At 60.0% G+C, this 19,670-nt stretch overlaps 3 protein-coding genes across 3 annotated transcripts in view; 1 reads left to right on the top strand and 2 right to left on the bottom strand.

Moving 5' to 3' along the window:
• The window catches only part of TTLL8 (tubulin tyrosine ligase like 8), an 11,248-nt gene extending 4,739 nt beyond the window's left edge, over positions 1–6,509 (bottom strand). The window contains exons 1-9 of the mRNA XM_049771502.1: positions 6,404–6,509; positions 4,717–5,737; positions 4,166–4,234; positions 3,829–3,970; positions 1,661–1,788; positions 1,303–1,366; positions 799–927; positions 316–430; positions 1–86 (exon numbers count right to left, since the gene is read on the bottom strand). The exon at positions 1–86 is cut by the window's left edge and continues 34 nt beyond it. Coding sequence (XP_049627459.1) covers positions 1–86; positions 316–430; positions 799–927; positions 1,303–1,366; positions 1,661–1,788; positions 3,829–3,970; positions 4,166–4,234; positions 4,717–5,737; positions 6,404–6,509 — 1,860 coding nt within the window. The remainder of the gene's footprint in view (positions 87–315; positions 431–798; positions 928–1,302; positions 1,367–1,660; positions 1,789–3,828; positions 3,971–4,165; positions 4,235–4,716; positions 5,738–6,403) is intronic.
• Positions 6,326–14,492, bottom strand: MLC1 (modulator of VRAC current 1). The gene is given in 11 exon segments (XM_049771770.1): positions 6,326–6,717; positions 7,435–7,587; positions 8,848–8,987; positions 9,070–9,130; positions 10,613–10,675; positions 10,677–10,730; positions 11,283–11,354; positions 12,067–12,206; positions 13,152–13,182; positions 13,652–13,741; positions 14,304–14,492. Coding segments are annotated over 11 exon segments (885 nt in total). The 5' UTR covers positions 14,310–14,492; the 3' UTR covers positions 6,326–6,642.
• A 4,351-nt stretch (positions 14,493–18,843) lies between these two features.
• MOV10L1 (Mov10 like RISC complex RNA helicase 1) overlaps positions 18,844–19,670 on the top strand; it is a 42,797-nt gene continuing 41,970 nt past the window's right edge. Inside the window, exon 1 of the mRNA XM_049771501.1 lies at positions 18,844–18,921. Coding sequence (XP_049627458.1) covers positions 18,844–18,921 — 78 coding nt within the window. The remainder of the gene's footprint in view (positions 18,922–19,670) is intronic.

The raw sequence follows: 19,670 nt of genomic DNA, 5'->3' as shown, positions 1-19,670 counted from the left end.
CTGGGGCCCCTGTCCGGTGCGGCTGTTGCTCTGGTGGCTGACCACCCACTTGAGGATGCTGGTGGCGGCTGTGAGCCGGAAATCATCTGCAGGGACACCATGGCTCGCCTGGGCCCTCGGCAGTGACCCGAGGTCACCAGGACTATCACTATAGCTCCTCCCAGTCCCCCCCCCCGTGTGTGTGTGTGTGTGTGTGTGTGTGTGTGTGTGTGTGTGTGTGCACGTGCGCGTGCTCGCCGCACTTTCTTCCGGGCCTTCTTCCTCCCCAACCCACAGTGCCCCCTATTGCCTCACACGGTCCTCAGCCCCACTCACCCAGGAAGTCCTGCTTCTCGCTCTGGGAGCAGAGGAAGTAGCAGCGCGGGAAGAAGGCACCGTGGTCGGCCTGCACGTACCAGGGTAGACTCCGCAGGTTCACACACAGCCCGATCTAGGGGCGGCGAGAGTCAGGTGGGGGATGGCGGCCCTGGGGCAAGGACACCCGCTCCTTCCTCAGTCCACATGGGCTATAAGCTCATCACAGGGACAGGGCCCGCCGGAGCCCTTGCCAGGGTGCGCGAAGGACAGAGTCCCCAAGGAACTGCCCCCCCCCCCCGTGCCAGCTTAGGGCACAGATTCTACATTCTGCACAGCTAGAAGCTACCATGTGTTTTAGTGTGTGTGTGGCTGTTCTTGTTCCCAACCCCTCTCTATCTCTCCCCATCCTCACCATTTCTGTGCCACTTTGGTGGTGAAGGACGCCTGTCTCCCTGTCCTCCTGTCCCTGTCCCCTGTCCCCCCGTCCCCATCCCATGCCACCTTGGTGGTGAAGGACGCCGTCTTCCCATAGTGGTTGAGCATCTGCTCGCAACCCAGGCTGTGATGGTCGACCACATCGCGCTTGATGGTCCAGAGCAGGGACGGCGTCTCGTTCTTCACCAACCTGGACTGGCAGGAAGAGAACTGGATCAGCACCAGCGTCCTGGGGAGGGGGGGTCTCTGGTCTGGACCAGCCCCTGAGATCCTATACCTCAGGGCACTGTGGGCAGCTGGGCAGGTCCTGGGGAGCCCCAAGGACCCTAAGTTACAAACATGACGGGTGTGACATTCTGCCTCATGATGCCCACATGCCGTGCTAGATGCTGGAGGGGACAGGCTCCTGTGGAGATAGGTGTCTGGCACCACGGGCACAGGGCCTTGCACACCTTGGCACCCCACTCTTGCATCTGTGCAGGGCCATAGGCTCGCCCAGGGGCCCTGTCTCAGTTATTGTCACCCACCCAGGTGAGGGGTCCCTACCCCTCACCTCAGGTGGGGACCTACCATCACGTCGTAGATGTCCTCAGTCTCTGTAGCTCCCTCATGGTCCTCCTTGGTGTCAGTGCTTCTGCTCTCTGCAAATAGCCTGTCCCACGCAGGTATCTCTGGCTGCTCGGGGGATCCCTGGAGTGCCGTAGAGGGAGTGCCAGGGCCAGGTGCGGGACAGTGGGTCTGTGCCACCAGGGTTTGGGTTGTGCCACCAAGCCTGGCTTCCGGCTGCGCTGGCATCAGAGGGGCCCAGGGCTCGGTAGTGGGGCTGGAGACGCAGTGTGGGATCGGTGGGAGGTGGGGCCCAGGCGCAGCCAGGACGGGTTGGGTGAACCTGGTAGGTGGCACAGCAAGGCTGCCCCATGTCCCGAGCCTGCTTTCCTCATTGGAGCTGGGCACAGTCTTGTGAGAGAAGTGGAACTTCTTCTCCACCCAGCCCTTCCTGCGCAGGGTGTCCCGGATCACGGGGTAGTGTCCGTAGATGGAAAATATCTTCTTTTCCTCCAGAGGCAAGAGCAGAGGGTAAACCGTCCACCAGACCAGACTTCCGGGGAGGGGGCCCCCTGCAGGCAGGGCCTGGCACCCTTAGACCGGTGAACTGCCCTGCACTGTGGGGATTCACGCTTCCCTGCTCTGGGACACAGCACCTATGGATGGCCCTGGGCACCCAGCTGGAGCCAGGGTCCATGTGCTAACCACGGGCACAGGCCACGATTGGGGCGGAGCTGCGAGTGAGGTGGCCGGTTTGTGAGGGGATGTGGAGATTCAGGCCAGAAGGGGTGTTACCGATGGGCCGAATGTCAACTAGTCACCCAAAAACCATCAGATGGCCCAGGCCACGTGACCTATGAGTGCTACACCTCCAAGAGGGTGGGGGCTCCCCATGACCAGTTGTACAACAACAGGACAGGGGTTCCTATATGGGGAGTTGAGTTTTGCCCCCCACAACCTCTCCCTGTCTGCACCATATTTTGGCTTCGTGTTTTTTTGTTTGTCTGTTTGTTTGAACCGCACACACCCAGCAGTGTTCAGGGGTTACTTCTGGCTCTGCACTCAGGAATCACTCCTGGCAGTGCTTGGGGTAGCCTATGGGATGCCAAGGATCGAACGCAGGTTGGCTGCATGCAGACAAACACTTTGGCCCCTGTGCTATCATTCCGGCCCCATGTCTTGTTTGTTTAGTTTTGGTTAGGGTTTTGGGCCACAGCCAGCGGCACTCAGAGTTACTCCTGGCTCTATGCTCAGAAATTACTCCTGGGGGCCAGAGAGCGCGAGCATAGAGGTAGGGCATTTTTTTTTTTTTTGCACGCAGCAGATCCAGGACAGTCGGTGGTTCGAATTCCAGCGGCATCCCATATAGTCCCTCGAGCCTGCCAGGAGGGATTTCTGAGCACAGAGCCAGGAGTAATACCTGAGTACCACCGAGTATGACCCAAAAACCAAAAAAAAAAAGAAAATTATTCCTGGTGAGCTCAGGGGACCCAATGGGATGCCAAAGAGTGGGGCGACTGTGTGCAAGACCAATGCTCTCCCTGCAGTGCTCTTGCCAAGACTGTGCCTACTGGGCTTAAACTTCTTCTGTCCCAGGGACCTTTTCTGCATTGACAGTCAACACAGTCCTGAACCCCCACCTGTACCAAGAGACCAGTTCCTACAGCAGGAAGCTGGGCTGATGAGAAGCAGTGAGGGATGGAGGCAGGCAGAGCGGGCAGAAGGAAGCTACATGCCAAAGTGGCTGGAAGGAAGATGGGTGGGCCCCTCCAGACTGTGGAACACCCTACCAGGGGTCTCAAACTCGAGACCCGTGGGCCGCAAATGGCCTTCCGTACAACATTTTGTGGCCCTGCCCTAGAGGAATCTTTTTGTTTTTTTGTTGTTTAGTTGTTTGGGTCATACCCCCCCCCAATGTTATAGGCTTACAACTGACTTTGCACTCAAGGAATACCCCGACTTTGCCTCCTGCAGCCCCCAGGTAAATTGAGTTTGAGACCCCTGCTTCTGGGGCCCTTCCAGATAAGCGCAGGTTAAGGTGGGCAGATTCAGAGTTTTAGGACTTGGGCAGAAGCTAGAGCAGACGTTTACCAGCCCGTAGGACTGAAAGCAGAGAAATGGGAGCAAGCCCTAAGGAAGGACAATCTTCCCACCACTAAAGAAAAGTCTGGGAGCTGGTGCCTGCCGGCAGAGAAACTAAGTCACAGCGGCGAAACCCAGTAGGACGCCAGGGTAGATGGGTCCAGCCTTTGACTGCTCTGCACACCATCCATGCAGGCTGACAGGAGAGGGTGAGAAAGGACACTTGGGGGACAACAGTGAAGCAACTCTGAAGGCCCCACGAACTCTTGGAGGGGGGGGACACAGAGAGAAACAGGGAGTTCATGAACTGTCTGGCCCTGCTCCCAGATCCTGGCTGGGGAGAGGTGGAAAGCTACTGCTATAGGATTTGGGGTGTAAGCGGCAGGGGTCCCCAGAGGCCAGCTCCGTACTCCTCCATGGTCTGCAAGGAGCCCTCTATCTGTCCCACTGGGCCCCCAGGGGCCTTACCTTGATGGCCTTCTCTGTCAGCTGCCTCGCTATTTTGTATCTGTCTAATTTGGGAGAAATAGTGAGGTCCTGGGAATTCCCTCGTTTTAGTTCTGCAAAAGAGGAATGGAGGGGAAGGCGATGGAAAGGGTGGAGGCCCAACCTAAGGGGGAGCATCCAGCCTGCACCTGCCCCAGCCTCCTGGCTTAGGCGTACACCACGCCAGTGTGGACCCTACCATCCAGTTCCCTCCACGCTCTCTACCACCCAGACGCTGGGATGCCTGCATTCCCAACCGCCCGCCCCATGTGGCCTGGTCCCCAGTTCTCTGGCTCCTTGAGTGAGTGCCAGGCGGCACAGGCCCGCGTGACCCACAGCCATGACACAGGCAGCCCCAGGCTCCCAGGATCCTGTCTCCACTGCCAGTCTGTGTAGACGGGAGTTAGGCACAGAGGAGGAGGAGACAAGACCAGAGCCACCTGGGTCAATTGCTGACGTGTACGCAGGCTTGGTGGGACAGGTGAGGTATAATTGGGGTCCTGAGTGCTGCCCGGACTAAGCCCTGAGCATGGGGGCGGGTGTGGTCCCAGAGCACTGCCAGGTGTGTCCAGCCTCAACCCCCCCTCCCCCCAATGAGAATGGAAGCATATTCCATGTGGCCTTCCACACGGTCCCAGACACAGGTGCAGGCTCAGTCTGCAGCATGGGGGGGGACCGAGCACCTGGACACCTGGGGCCCTCCTCCAAAGCCCCTCCGACAGACAGGCCAGGCGTCAGCCGCTAGCCCCTCTGCGCGTCCTGCCGTCGTCCGGGGCGACGGGCGCGCACAGGGGCGGTGGTTGTGCCCTCGGAAGTGGACGGGTCGGTCCGGGGTGGCCCCTCTCCTTGCTCCGTCCTGCCCCCCAAGACCCGAGCTCGGTGGGCCCCAGGCCCCTCCTGCCCAGCTCCCAGGGGGCCCCTCGCAGACCCTTGGCAGGCGCGCTGCGGGCGGGGAAGGCGTGAGCGAGTGTTCGAGGCTCGATTGTGAGCGCAGCGGCCTGGGGGGCGCGAGGCGGCGGACTCTGGTCTTCTGTGCGGGGATTCTTGCAGTGCTGCGCGTGGACCAGAGGCTCGGGGGCCTCCGCGGGCTCCATCCAGGCCTCCTGCGGGCCTGCCGCGGGCTCCCCTGCGGGGAGACCGTGGGCGCGGAGGGTCTCGCGGGGTCGAGGGGGGTTCGGTGCGGGGCCGCAGGGTCGGGGGGGTCGGGGTGCCCGGTGCGGGGCCGGGGGTAGGTGGGCGCCTGGACTCTGGGCGCGCGCCTGGCTCCGGGCTGGCGCTGGGGGAGCGCGGGGAGGGCGCGGCTTACCCTGGCCGGGCCAGGCGGGGCCGTCGCGCGTCCTGCCGTCGTCCGGGGCGACGGGCGCGCACAGGGCGGCGGGGCGGGGCGGCCGGCCCGAGGGCTCGGGCTCCGGGGGCGCGCCGGGGCCGGGGCCGGGGAGCGGGGGGCCCGGGGCCCGGCGGCGGCGGGCGGCGGCGGGCGGCGCAGTCGCGGGCGGGGACGCGCGGGGCTCGCGGGCCGGGGGCCGGAGGGGCCGGGCGCGCGCGGGGCGCCGCGGGCCTCGAGGGCCATGGGGTCCGGGACGCCAGTGGCCGCCGCCGCCCCGCCGGTCACGCCGACCCCCTCGGCCCGCGGGCGCCCCCGATGGGTCACAAAGACACAAAGACCCCCGGGGCCACGCCCAGGGTGACAGGCAGCCTCCGACCCCTGCGGGCTGGGGTCCGGGCAGCACGACGCGGCGCCTGCCGTGGCCGCAGGTGCCGGGGCTTTTCAGCAAGGGGGTCCGTCCGTTCGGGCAGGGCGGCGGCGGCGGGGCTGGGCACCCGCGGCACCCCGGGTTCCGGGTCGGCAGCTCACAGGTGCTTTGACTTGGGGCCTCGGGAACTGGGGCCCCTGGGCGGGCCGGGGGCTGGACCCGGAGGACTCGCGCTTCGCTTCTCACTCACCCGCCCTCCCGCCCACCCTCGCGTCCCGTTCACAAAGCCCAAACCCGACCGGAACCGGCCACGTTCCGTTAGCGTTTATTGTGGAGCATTAAATACTAGGTCAGATGGAAATGTAAAAGGTTGGCAGCGTTTAGGCTCCGTTGCTGCTAGCCCCCCCACCCCCCGTAGCAGGTCGGGACCCCCCGGAGAGCGGGCCCCTACCCTCCACGCCAGAGAAGGGGGTTACAGCTCAGGGTGCGGGGGGGGGGGGCAGAGCCAGGGCCCAGATCTAGCTCCGTGCTGGCTGTGGGAGTTTCCGGGGCTGCAGAAAAGGCGGGCCTGGGTTCTCGAGTGGCGTTGGAGGCTGTGGGGGCCGGGACTCCCTCCACTCCGTCTCGGTTTCTCAAGGGAGCTGTCTAACCTCAGGTTGACAGAGGGCTAGGGGATGGGGACACATCGCTCAGGAGGGTGACGGGCATGGGAACGGTCAGAAGACAGAGACCCCTGGGCAGTCCCTTTAGCCCAAGCTGCCTGCTGTGCAGACAGAGACTGAGGGGGGCCAGGAAGGTCCAAGAGAATGAGGGGGGGGTCCCACACCTGCACCTCACCGGGAGGAACTGGGGGTGTGGCTGACCTGGCTGTGAGGGGGGACTCAAGGCTGGCCTGGCTCTTGGCAGAGCTGGGGGCGAATCCAGCCCTGGAGGGGTGGAGGGGTGGCAGCTTCCTTGGAAGTCAGCCATGGGGTCCTCACCCCCCAGGACTGATAGCTGGATGGTATCAGGGCGCTGGAACTTGGGGAGAGCTGGTCAGGGCGCAGTTTGGGGGGGACGCTGGGGGAAGACTGGTGGAACAGGCCGGCCCAGAAGCTCCAGGTTACTGCGCCATCTGCACCACCACGGCCCGCCAGGCTTTCTCCTTGTCAAACTCCTTTAGGGGGGTTCTCGCCACCTGTGGGCACAGGCCACTCAGTTGGCATTGCTCAGAGCTGCCCACAGCTGGGCCCTGCCAGGAACTGATGCCTGAGAACCATCCCTGCTCTCTGTTGCCCATGCCGGCTCTGTGGTGGGACAGGACATAGTCACCAAAGTCACTCGGGACAGGTGACTGCTGCCTGCTGGGCCCTGGGCACCTCGTTGTCCCAAGCGACCAGGGATGTGCGTCTCACCCCAGGATACCCCCATAGACGGCTGCCCCACTGGGCAGGGCAAGGGTGAACATGAGGGTATCTGGTGCTTGCAAACTCTGCTACTGAGCTGGCCACACCCCATCTTGCCCCAGTGTGTTGGGGGGCAGTCTTGGGGGGCACCAGAGGGGGCTGGTGAGAAAAGGGGGAGCAACCAGCGTTCCAGGTACAGGACCTCGGCCATGTGCCCACAGCGGGCTCAGGGAGCCTGCGTACCGCCTCACACCCTGGTCAGCTGAATCTATGAGCTCACTCTGTCCCTCCCTCCCTCCCCCTTCTTTCTTTCCCCACTCCTCCATACCCCCTCCTTTCCCCTTTACCCCTCCCTGGCCCTTCCCCCCTCCTGGAAATCAAAGGCTTTTTGGGGTGGTCTGCATTGGCCTGGCCAGTACCAGGAACCTCTTCTCCTCTGCCTCAACCCCTACACAGAGGCTGTGCTTCCATGTTCAGGGGTTTTGGGGGATATGGGGGGGAGCTCTCACCTCCCCAGCGGGGCGCTCCTGTGGGCCCGGATGCGAGGTGCCACTGGCTGCACCCACCTTGAAGCGGACACACTGGATGACGGTGCCGGTGTTGAGAGCTGCCTGCAGCAGGAGCTCCAGCATGAGCAGAACCAGGAGCACATCCTGAGAGTGCTGGGGAGGAGGGGGAGGGCCAGGCTGAGGAACTGACCTAGTGGGGACCCCCAGACATGCTCACCCCTTCTGTCCTGGGACTTTTACTGGAGACATAAGCAGGGCAGGTGTGCCCCAGAAGTGCTCAGTCCCCAGAACCATGAAACACACCAAAACCTTTGAGGAAGAGTGTATGATCAAGCTGGAGTGGCCACAGACTGGGGTGGCCCTTGGCAGGCCCGAAATAGACTGTGAGCACTAAGTAAGGGTCAGAGACCAGGCTCCAGGCCCCAGAGAGAAGGGGCTGAGCCCAGAACAGTAGGAAGAAAGGGCTCAGTTCCAGGGGTACAGTCTGATGGGAAACCAGTAAAATCTCAGCATTTTGGGGCTAGAGCAAGCGCACAGTGGGGAAGCACTTGCCTTGCACATGGCCCACCCGGGTTTGAGCCTGGCATCCCAGAGGGTCCCCCAAGTCTGCCAGAAGTGATTCCTTTTTTTCTTTTTTCTTTTTGGTTTTTGGGCCACACCCAGTGATGCTCAGGAGTTACTCCTGGCTTGGGGAACCATATGAGATGCTGGGGGATCGAACCGTGGTCAGTCCTAGGCTAGCGCACACAAGGCCTTACCACTTGCGCCACCACTCTGGCCCCCAGGAATTATTCCTGAGGACAGAGCCAGAAATAACCCATGAATGCCACCAGGTGTGACCCCCAAAATTCGGCATCTTTTCTTTTTTCTTTTCTTTTTTGGTTTTTGGGCCACACCCAGCGGTGCTCAGGGGTTACTCCTGGCTGTCTGCTCAGAAATAGCTCCTGGCAGGCACAGGGAACCATATGGGACACCGGGATTCGAACCAACCACCTTTGGTCCTGGATCGGCAGCTTGTAAGACAAATGCCGCTGTGCTATCTCCCCTGGGCCCTCTTTTTTATTTTCTTTTTGTTTTTTGGGTCACACCCTGCGACACTCATGGGTTACTCCTGACCCTGCACTTAGAAATCATTCCTGGTAGGCACAGGGGACCATGTGGGGACTGCTGGGATTTGAACCATCGTCTGTCCTGGATCAGCTACGTGCAAGGCAAACACCCTACTACTGCAGTATCTCTCTGGCCCCTCAGCATCTTTACAACGGCTCCATTTCTCAGGGCCCCATCCTGACTGCTCCATGGAGAAAGGTGCACAGAGCAGCCTCCAGGGACAGCAGGAAGGAATCACAGGACCCCTGAGATGTGTGTCCCCTGTGGACTTCCCCTGAGCCCCGAGCAGGGTGCAAACAGTACCTTCAAGGCTGGAGGATAGTCCTTAAACATCTCAGGACCCTGGGCACACTGAAGGACAGGTACCCGAGGCGGCTTGAAGAGCAGCGGTGCCGCCAGGCTGCAGATGGCGACCAGAACCCTCCAGCTGCAGGATAGTGGCACTGGGCTGGGGCTGGGTCCAGGCAGTGGAGCCACCTGGCTGCCCCTTCCCGTTCCTCCACCCCACCCTGTCCCCGCCGTCACCCACCAGGCACTTGCTGGGACACTCCGCCGTCACGTGGCTGGCGATGGCACTGGGGAAACACTGGGAGGAGAGAGAGGCTCAGGAGAGGTTCTTTTTTTTTTTTTTTTTTTTTTTTTTTTTTTGTGGTTTTTGGGTCACACCCCGGCAGTGCTCAGGGGTTATTCCTGGCTCCAGGCTCAGAAATTGCTCCTGGCAGGCACGGGGGACCATGTGGGACGCCGGGATTCGAACCAATGACCTCCTGCAATGAAAGGCAAACACCTTACCTCCATGCTATCTCTCCGGCCCCTTTTTTGTGACTTTTTTTTTTTTTTTTTTCAGGAGAGGTTCTTGGGGTGTCTGACCGCATGCTGTGTCCAGGCCCCCAATGCAGGGTCCCTAGGGCTCCTGGTGGTGCCTCTCTGTGACTGTGCATGGTGGAGAAACTCCTACAACAGAGCCTGCAGCCCCTTGAATGCCTCTGTGCAGAGCCAGTGGGAGTGCAGTCTGGCTGGGACAGGGAGATTGTGATTTCCTGCATGCGGCCCCAGGGGCCAGCTGGCTGCACACAGGGGCCAGTTGGTTACTGCTGGCATGGAGGCTGCTTGCAGGGGTCCCTCCTGTCACCACACTGGCTTGGTGATGCTCAGCTGTTCCTGCTTGTTGGTCCACCATGAGTTTGGCCCGGAGATGCCAACCCCCTTGGGCCCAGCTGCCCACCCCAGCCCAAAAGGCCTTACAGGAAAGGGCATGGCACCCTCACATGTCCAGGTTCCCCTGCAGTGCCAGGAAGGGTCTGTCCTGCTAGGGTGCTGGCTGGGCAGAATAGTCCAGACTGGGATTCCTGGAAGGGGCTGATCCTGCCCCCAAGAAGACAGCATGATCTGGTAGCTTTGGGAGTTGGGTGCAACTGGGGGGCATGAGGTTTGCTTAAAGAGACATTTCTGAATATAAGAAGCACTGAGTGATTCTTTCCTGACATGGGCAACAGGTGAGGGGCCCACCCCGACTGGGAGTCTGACTGGACAGGGTCACTTAAACACGGACTCTCATCAGAGACTGACCCTGCAGACCTGGCTGGAAGGGGCTCAGAGCCTGCTGTCACCCCCACTGCCTACATGACGGGCTACATGCTATAGAACAAGCATAAGCGGCATCTGTCACAGAACCTGTGGACCTGAGTATCCACAGACAGTATCCACGAACACGAGTATCCATGGACCACGAGTATCTTTGGGCCACAGACATCCATGGGCCACCAGTGTTCAAAGGCTGCGGCTATCTATGGACTGAACATTCAACAAATCATTCATACCCATGGGCCATGAGTATCTGCAGATGGTGAGTAGTTGAGTCTCTGTGGATAGCCCACAGACCGTGAGCATTTGCAGAGTACCCACAGACCTGTGAGTATCCTAGACCATGATAGTCCATAGAGGAATGAAGGACACACCGCACACACTCATCATGTGTATACACACACCGGGTGATCCATTGAGAGCAGCAACACCGGCTCGGACCCTGCCCCCACCCAGACTGAGGGTGCCACCCTCAGGGACTCACGGCCACTAAGATCCAGAAGAAGGTCACGGAGAGCTGGGGACCCGAGACCGAGTTGTCCACATTTGAGGGCGATGATGCCGCCCAGGACAGCCGAGACTCCAGACATCAGCTCGATGACCTGCAGTGGGTCCACCAGCCCGGTGAGACACGGAGACCTGAGCGTGCCCTGCCTCCCCACCTCCTGCACTCCCACTGGAAACTGGGCACAGTGTTTGGCTGTTGCTGCTCAAGGATGAAGAAGGGGGCCGGAGCGATACACAGCATAGGGCACTGACCTTGCACCCGGTTCGATTCCTAGCATTCCATAGGGTCCCCTGAGCCTGCCAGGAGCGATTCCTGAGCACAGAGCCAGGAGTTACCCTTGAGCACTACTAGACATAGGTCCCAAAACAAATAAGCAAATACAAAAGGATGGAGAAGGGTGAGTGATGCTGAGAAGCAAGTTTTTCAGGAGGCAACACTCACACGGTCCATAACCAAAGCTCTGAAAGTCCCTGAGCCATGGAACCATGAAAGGAGAGCCAGGCACTGCAGGGAGAATGTGTGTCTCTGGATGGGGACCCCAGAATCAGAACAGACAACAGGAAAAGGTCCCTGAACTCAGAGCAGAATGTGTGGTTAGGAGAGAGACTGGCCTCCGATGACAAGGAAGGGCAGGGACCTGCCTTACCGAGTAGGACTTTAGGACCCGCGCAGGGAAGGCCACTGGGCTGGAGAAGCTGGTGGAGTCAGAGACAGCAGCCTGGAGAGGATTTGGGCTTAGAGCAACTGCAAGGGGAGATGGGGTGGTGGGGCAGGGGGAAGTCTGGGAGAGGTTGGGGAGGAGTGAGATCTGGGAAAGCCTGAGCAGGGTGAGATGGGGGAGTGCAGGGGTGAGGTCTGGAGGGACTGGGCAGGGTTGAGATCTGGGGGGGACGGGACCTAAACAAGGGTGAGGTCTGGGAGTACTGAGCAAGGTTGTGGTCTGGGGAGGCCTGAATAGCGGTGAGATCTGGGGGGGGGGCGGGCGGGTGTCTGAACAAGGGTGATGTCTGGGGGACTGAGCAGGGGTGAGGTCTGGGGTGGCCTGGGCAAGGGTGGGGACTGGCCAGGGGTAAGGTCTGGGGTACTGGGCAAGAGTGAGGTCTGGGAGTACTGAGCAGGGTTGTGTGGTCTGGGGAGGCCTGAAACAGAGGTGAGATCTTGGGGACCGTAGCAGCGGTGAGGTCTGGGGGGGGCCTGAACAAAGGTGAGGTCTAGGGGAGCCTGGGCAAGGGTGGGGGACCGGGCAAGGATGAGGTCTGGGTGGGTTTGCTCAGGGGTGAGGTCTGAGGAGGACCTGGGCAGGAGTGAGGTTCTGGGGACTGGGTAGGGGTGAGGTCTGAGGGGGTTGTGTCAGGGTTGGGGTAGGGGTGATTGTAGGAGCATGGTTCCTGCACCCCTGTCATGGCCGAGCCGAGGTGCCCCAGGCCCACCTTCTGCCTGTCATGCGCCTCTCCGGACCTGGCGGACAGGATCACGGTGGCGGCCATGAACAGCTCCAGCAGCAGCAGCAGGATCAGGTTGAAGTTGATCTGCAGAGGGAGGCCCATGGCTGCCCGCTTCATCCGTGTTTCTCCTGGCCCACGGCCTGGGTGGGCTCCGGCCATGCCGGTGGGCCTCCCTCAAGGGCCTGCACGGTTTGGTTCTGGGCTTGAGGCTGCATGTGATTCTCAGCTTGGCACTGCTGGCCCTGCGCCCTGACTTTCCCCAGATGGTTTTCCCTCTCCAGGGCTGATCGCAGCCATGCATGTATGCATGTGTATGTATGTGTGTGCATGTGCACATGTCTGTATACATGTGAGCAGTCCCCCCAAAGCTGACCTAGCCTGGACTCAAGGTCCCGGTGTTGGGGAACATGCACGCTGCCCACCCCCAAGCCCTACCCCCCTCACCCCTACCGCCCTCTGCCTTCCTGCCGGCTGACCTCAGCATCAGCCTGGCCACTCACATCGATAGCTGATGGGTTCAGGACAAGTTTGCACCCAAACCAGATGAGGCACGTGGTGGTGATGGCGAACGTGGAGACAAAGAGGATCTGGGAAGTTGGGGATCTGAAAGACAAAGGAGCCTGGATGCCTCCTTCTAGGCGAGGAAGGAGGCTCGCTCCAGATCAGCGTGGAGGACTTGGGCGATTTAGAATAGCAAGTGTGGGTTCCTTTACTCGGTCCCTGGCACAGAGGAAATAAGAGTTGGGGTTGCCCTGGCAGAATACCTGGGGGCCTAGGGTGAGGATACTGCTGGGGGGCTCCAGGCACTTTGGTGGGGCCTGTCCCCACTGGACACTTCTCATATCATGTCTTTGCACACTACTGGGGGCCCCCCCCATACAAAGTGCTGGTGGCTCACCTGCCACATAAGATGGACCAGTGGACAGGCAGGCAGAGACAAATGATTGTTGGATGGACGGACGGACAAACATACAAATGGATGAATAGGCAAACAGACGGATAGACAAATGGACGAATGGATGCATAGACATACAGAATGACTCACTGCGTTTGATGTTTTTCCTCGAAACGGCAAAACTCCACGATTGCTGAGGGGACACACTGCAGATAGACAGCCCATGAGCTGGAGAGCCCCAGCAGCCCTCTGGTGTGTCCCTAGCGGTAGCACCTCCCTGCAGGCTTTGGGAGCTGAGGTGGGGATGGCCAGGTAATCAGGCCTGAGCAAGGGGTGCAGGACCGGCCCTTTGGGAAGCTCCCCCACCTAGCTGCATTGCAGGATCATTTAATCTGATAACTCTAGCTCTCGCCCCCCCCCCTCTCTCCCCCCTCCCTCTCCCTCTCTCCACAACACCCAGCCCAGGCCAGCCCAGGCCAGGAAGCCGGAAAGTGCTTGGTGGGGGCCATGGGCCAGGAACCCATCTCTGCTGAGAGGGAGTAGCAGGATCAGTGCATGCAGTTGTCCCATGTCCCCGCGCCTTCTCCCACCACTCCCACATCTCAGAGCATGGTAGGGTCCCTGGGGTCCTGGACATCCCAGTGCAAGGGAAGGGAACAGCGAGTCAGAACTTACAGATCCTGCAGCACAGCGCAGGTAATCCATCTCCGAGGGAAACACGTTGCCCAGGTACAGTGAGAAGCCTGAGGTCACCAGCAGGCAGCTCTGCAATGTGAGGCAGGATTGGGGTTCCCCACATGGAAGCACGGCCAGGCCTGGACTCTGCTCGCCCTCTGTGTGCACAGGGTTCCAGAAACGTCCAAGGCCCACGGCCAGTGCAGGGAGCCAGGGGCAGCAGTGCCCCCTGCAGGTAGACACACCAGACGCACATCTGCTGCCCTCAGACACCCCCCAGGAGTCTGGGGGGCTGTGGGAGGGCACAGTAGCTGCTGGAGGTCCCAGGTTCTAGAGGTGGCTGCCTCCCAATGGGTACTGGGCTGGACTGTCCTCTACCCCACAGAAGAGTCCACTCCTAGGGACAGAGCTGCAGAAATTTGGGGGTGCCTGGGATGGACACAGTAGAGTGAGGTCCCGCCTGGTCTGTCCATGGGTGTCCAGGAAGGTGCCCACTCTCCAGGGACCACCCTGACATGAGCCGCAGAAGTACCGCGCAAGCCCCAGATTGTCCCTCACAGGGGACTTGGAGCAGCTCCGGCTGAAGGCACAGTGGCCTCCTGAGGCTCCCAAACCAGGCCTGGCCCTTTCCGGGGGCCCCTGGGCACCTCACCCCCATCAGCACGGAGAGGACCCAGGTCCGGTGGCTAAGGCAGCGCGGCAGCCTGGTGGCAAGTCTGGTGGCCTCACTGGGCTTGGTGTCGGCGCCATAGCCCCCCGTGTCGGGCCGGCCACCGCTCCAGGGTAGACGTGGCGGTCGTAGGCCAACTCCTCCCGGCCCTGCTCCTCCCGAGCCATGGCCTGTGCTGGGGACAGACACGGCACAGCCAGCTGGATGGTCAATTCGGACTGTCCCTCAGGATTTGTGCCTGTGACCCACCCAGGAAAGTGCCACCTTGGGTTTTCTCTGTGTTGGGGCGGATGACCAGGGCCCAGGGCCAGGGCTGTCCATCCAGAAACCGCCCATCCAGTCTCCGGGAAAGCGGCCCTGATAGGTCCTGGGCAGGGGCGAGGGTCCGAGTCTGGCTGCCTCAATAGCCTGTTGAACCTGTCACGCAGGCAGAGGCGGAGGAGGAGACCCGGGCCTGCACTTACCTCCTGCCCCGGCCCTGGGAATGCTGGTCTCCCGCGACGATGTCCACTGGCTCGCTCACTTGGCCATCCACCCTGCCTGGGCATCCGGCAGAAACTATTCAGAGACAGAACAAAAGCTCCAAGAAGCTGCACTTAGCCAGGGACAGGAGCGCGCTGCCGGAATTTCAATGAAGTGCCGACATCCTGGGAGCGTGTGGTGGGTGTTGTGGAACCCTGGCCCGGTGCACAGCCCTGTCCGTCTGTCCATTCGTTTGAACTTAGATTCTGGGGGAGGGGGAGTCAAAGGGCCCTTTCCTGGGCCTGGACATCTGTCCTTAGGAGATGGGCACAGGCCAGTGAGGAGGTTCTGCAGGTGGAAAATCTGGCGCCTTCTGCTCCCAAAGGACCATTTTCAAAGGTCTCCCCAGTTGCTGTTCGTGCCCATGAGCAGAGGAGGAAGAGTCACCTCCTACACACACACACACACACACACACACACACACACACACACACACACACAAGCGTGTACGCACAAAAACACACAACTTGGCTGGTAGCAGGGCTCTGGCCAGTGATCCAGGCCCTGTGGCGCCTCTCTTCCTGCTTGCTAGCTGAGCCAAAGGACGGGAGTGGGCAACACTGGAGATGCTAGTGCCCTGGCAGCAACAATGCCCATGTCCCTGAAAGCACAGAGGCTGCTGCATGGTGTGTTCTGAGGCTCTGTTCCCCCCCTGTCCCCCCCACTTCAGACGCTGAACTTGAGAAGAACAATTGGGGAATCATGGGAGGCAGTGCCTGTCCTGGTTTTCCAACCAAGCGTGAAGGATCAGAGTAGAGCCCATGTGGAGTCCACAACCCCCACCCCACAGAATGTGGTGTGAGGGGCTTGTTCTTGGCTAACTCCAGTTCAATTCCTGGCACCACGTATGAATGGTTCTCTGAGTACTGCTAGAGCCTTCCTGCAAACAAATCTCCCAGGGCCTACAAAGCAGTAGGGTGTTTACCTTGCACATGGCCAACCTGGGATGGACCTGGGTTCAATTCCCAGCATCCCATAGGGTTCCCGAGCCTGCCAGGAGCGATTTCTGAGCACAGAGCCAGGAGTAACTCCTGAGTGCCGCTGGGTGTGCCTTCCCCCAAAAAAGGAACAAAACAAAACAAACAAAATTTTTTCTATAGTTAATTGCTAATTTGGGGGGGGGGCATAGCTGGCAGTGATCAGTGGTTACTCCTGGCTCTGCATTCAGGGACCATCCTAGCAGGACTCAGGGAACCATATGGAATGCTGGGGTTCAAACCTGGGTCACCCCATGCAAGGCAAATGCTTTATCTGCTGTACTATCACTCCTATCCTCTCATTGCCAACTATTTTAAATTTGGTTCAGGGCCCTTGGAGCCCAATGATGCCAGGGATCAAGCTCGGAGCTCCCACATGCATTGCATATGCTTTCAGCCCCTTGGGTCATCTCCTCAGCTCCTTAGTTGGGGGAGTTAGTATGCTCCGTTGGCACTTCTATGCTTCTCTTAGTTGGCAGGGAAATGACAAGCAATGCGACAACTTCTGTGCCTTGTGCAAGCTGTTCCCTGGTGAGTAGCATAAAGCAGGGGCCAAACATGAGGGACCAGAGAGACCACTTATGGGGCATTGGAGTCCTCTGAGTGCTGGCCTTGCTCTAGTGAAGTTCTTTTTCCCCCCTCCAGTTTTGGGGTCACACCCCAGCAGTACTCAGGGGTTTACTCCTGGTGAAGTCGGGGGTGGGGACTCAAACCAGGACTCAAAACCTGAGTCGACTGTGTGCAAGCAAGCACCCTCCCCACCGCCCATCACTCGGTCCCCTCCCAGTTATGTTCTGGTCTCGTCTTGTCATAAGCATTTTGTGTGGGTGAGCTGGACACTCAGGAGGGGGTACCTGTTATTTCAGCAGAGCCGAAAGTGTCACCCTATAACAGGAGAAAGGAAGATAAGCCAGTGGGTGCTCAGAGGCGGGTCAGGAGCAGGATCCCTCCCATCTTAGAATTCCTGCAGTCAACCCGAGCACTGCCTCCCAGATCCTTTCTTTTCCTCTGAGCCTTGTGTACAGCCTCTTTCCAGCACAACTGTTTGCTTCTATATCCAGGAGTGAGTCCTGAGCACTGCCCTATGTGGTCCCCAAACAAAACAACCCAGAACAAATAAAGCTGCTTGCTTCTATATTTTCTCTTTTCTTGCTGGAGTGGAGCCATCAGCCGAGCCCTTCTGCAGAGTGGAGACTGCCAGGGAGTGGGGAAATACTTGGTGATTCATTTCATCCAGACAACAACAAATGAGTTCTATGAGACCCCCTACTCCGGAGGCAGAGATCTGCATCTTTCACATTTGTCAAGGTGAACCAAGGATCACACACAGAAGTATTTGAAGTCAAGCCACAATTAGGTGAATTTTGCACCAGAAACAGAGGTGGTGTCCAGCCCCTTAAGGTCAACGGTCGTAAATTCCCATTTGCTCGAGGGCTCAAATAGGGAGGCCTTCAAATACTGACACAAAAAGCATTTCGGGGACTGGAGTGCTAGTGCAGCAGCAGGAAAGGTGTTGGCCTTGCATGTGGCCAACCTGCATTCTATCCCCAGTATCCCATAGGGTCCCCCCTTCCCAGTCACTTCCAGGGGTGATTCCCGAGTGCAGAGCCAGTGGTAACCCCTGAGCACTGCCAGCTGTGGCCCCCAAACCATCCACAAAAATGACAAAAGGGGACCTGAGAGACAGCACAGGGTAGGGCATTGGCCTTGTATGTGGCCTGCCCGGGAGGGACCCAGTTCGATTCCTGGCATTCCATAGGGTCCCCTGAGCCTGTCAAGAGCGACTTCTGAGTGCAGAGTCGAGAGTAACTCCTGAGTGCCGCCGGGGTAGTGGGACCCACAAACCAATCAATGAATGAATCCAATCAGTAAATAAATAAAGTTTAAAAATCTTAAAATCAAGGAAACAAAAAAGAAAGCATTTCGGAATGTACCAGAATTTCATACTCGTCGCAATTGACATTCTGTGCACGACCTCTCAAAAAAGTGGAGGGAAGTGGCTCGAGGTGGCAGAGGACGGGGCCACCATTTGAGGGTTCCCTCTCAGTAGGACAGGAAGGGAGGGGCCAGCTGGCCCACCGACAGAAGCCCCGCCCACAGACGGGAGCCCCGCCCACCAACGCTCGCGAGGGTTGTTACCAGCCACCCCTGCCCCCCCAGCTTTACGTTAACGGTCTAGGCGCCCCTCGTGATCCCATTGGTCGAGCCATCCGCTGTCGACAGCGCAGGCGCAGGGAGGGGGAGGGGAGCGTGAGCACGAGGCAGGAATCCTCGCATCCTATTGGCCAGGCGCGTGACCGCAAGCGCAGGCGTGCCTCGGCGAGGGAGGGGAGGGAGGCGGGGCCGCTAGAGAGGCACGTGCGAAGGCCACGTGCGTCCGTGCAGGCCGCTGAGCCTCTCGCCTCGGGCGGACAGGCAGAGGGCAGGCGGACGGGCGGCCATGCTGCACCTCGCGGCCAGAGTGGTGTCCTTCTTCTGGAGGAAGGCGGAGGGCCCGGGCGACGAGGCCGGGCCGCCCGCGTCCGAGCTGGCGGCAGGTTCGGCCCGCGGGCGTGTGTGTGTGTGTGGGGCGCATCCCGCCTTCGGGGTTCCCGCGGGCGGGTTGTCGGGCTTCGCCTGTCCGCCCCGGGGGCCTCCGGGCTTCCTCCTGGCTCCGTCCGGGGTCGGCTCCGTGCAAGGCCGGAGCCCGTCGCTGTCCTCTCTCCGGCCCCCGGTCGCTCCTCGTTAAACCGGGGCAGGGCCCCTGACCCCAGCTGCGTCCGCCCAAGGCAGCGCCTGGAGGGTTTCCCTGGGGCGTGGGTGCGTGTGTGTGCTGGTGATGTGTGTTGTGCGTGTGTGCGCGTCTGTGTGTGTGTCCGTCCGTCCGTCCGGTCCGTCCGTCCCACAGCCTCCCCTCCCGCGGCCGCCCTCAGGTGCCAAGCAAGCCGAGGACCGTGCAGGGCGTGGGTGACGCGGTACTGCGGGCGACTACGGCATGATCGACGACCTCGTCTACTTCTCGCACGACGTGGTGGCGCGGCAAGATGCTGCTGAGCGTGGGGCAGGAGGTGGTCGCCGTCGTGGAGGAGAACCGGGTGTCCAACGGCCTCAAAGCCCTCAGGGTAAGGCTCCAGCCGCGCGAGCGTCAAGGACGACTCGGGACGATTTCCTTCTGTATCTGATATTAGACCTGCGGTGGAAAATTGGAGCCGGAGACAGCGGACAGCAGGGAGGGGCTCGCCCGAAACGTGGCCAGCCTGGGTTCCATCCCTGGCATCGCCTCCGATCCCCCTGTGCACGAACGACCAGGAGCGATTCCTGAGCATCCCAGGCTGTGCTTCGGAGACACCCAAACGATGAGTGGCGAGGCAGAGTGTTTGCCTTCCCTGCGTGAAACTTGTTCTCAGTCCCCAGGACCACAAGGAAAAGTGGGTGATACCGCCTTTTCTTTTTTCTTTTTGGTTTTTGGGCCACACCCGGCGGTGCTCAGGGGCTTCTCCTGGCTGGCTGCTCAGAAACAGCTCCTGGCAGGCACGGGGGACCCTATGGGACACCGGGATTCGAACCAACCACCTTGGGCCCTGGATCGGCTGCTTGCAAGGCCAACGCCGCTGTGCTATCTCTCCGGGCCCTTTACCTCCTTTTCTACCACCAACTGTCGAGAAGACTCAAGGGAAAAACCAGGTCCGCCCTGGATCTGCCGCCTGCAAGGCAAACGCCCCACCGCTGTGCTATCCCACCAGCCCCCTTAATTTTCCTTAAAACCCATAGATGAGCGAGACTATTCTGTGTCTGTCTCTCTCCCTCTGACATATTTCACTCAGCATGATAGATTCCACGTACATCCACGTATAGGAGAATTTCATGACCA

Source organism: Suncus etruscus, chromosome 4 (genome assembly GCF_024139225.1).
Source record: "Suncus etruscus isolate mSunEtr1 chromosome 4, mSunEtr1.pri.cur, whole genome shotgun sequence".
NCBI classification, from domain to species: domain Eukaryota; kingdom Metazoa; phylum Chordata; class Mammalia; order Eulipotyphla; family Soricidae; genus Suncus; species Suncus etruscus.
The sequence above is the reverse complement of the archived record's forward strand: the minus strand, read 5'-3'. Positions and strand labels throughout refer to the sequence as shown.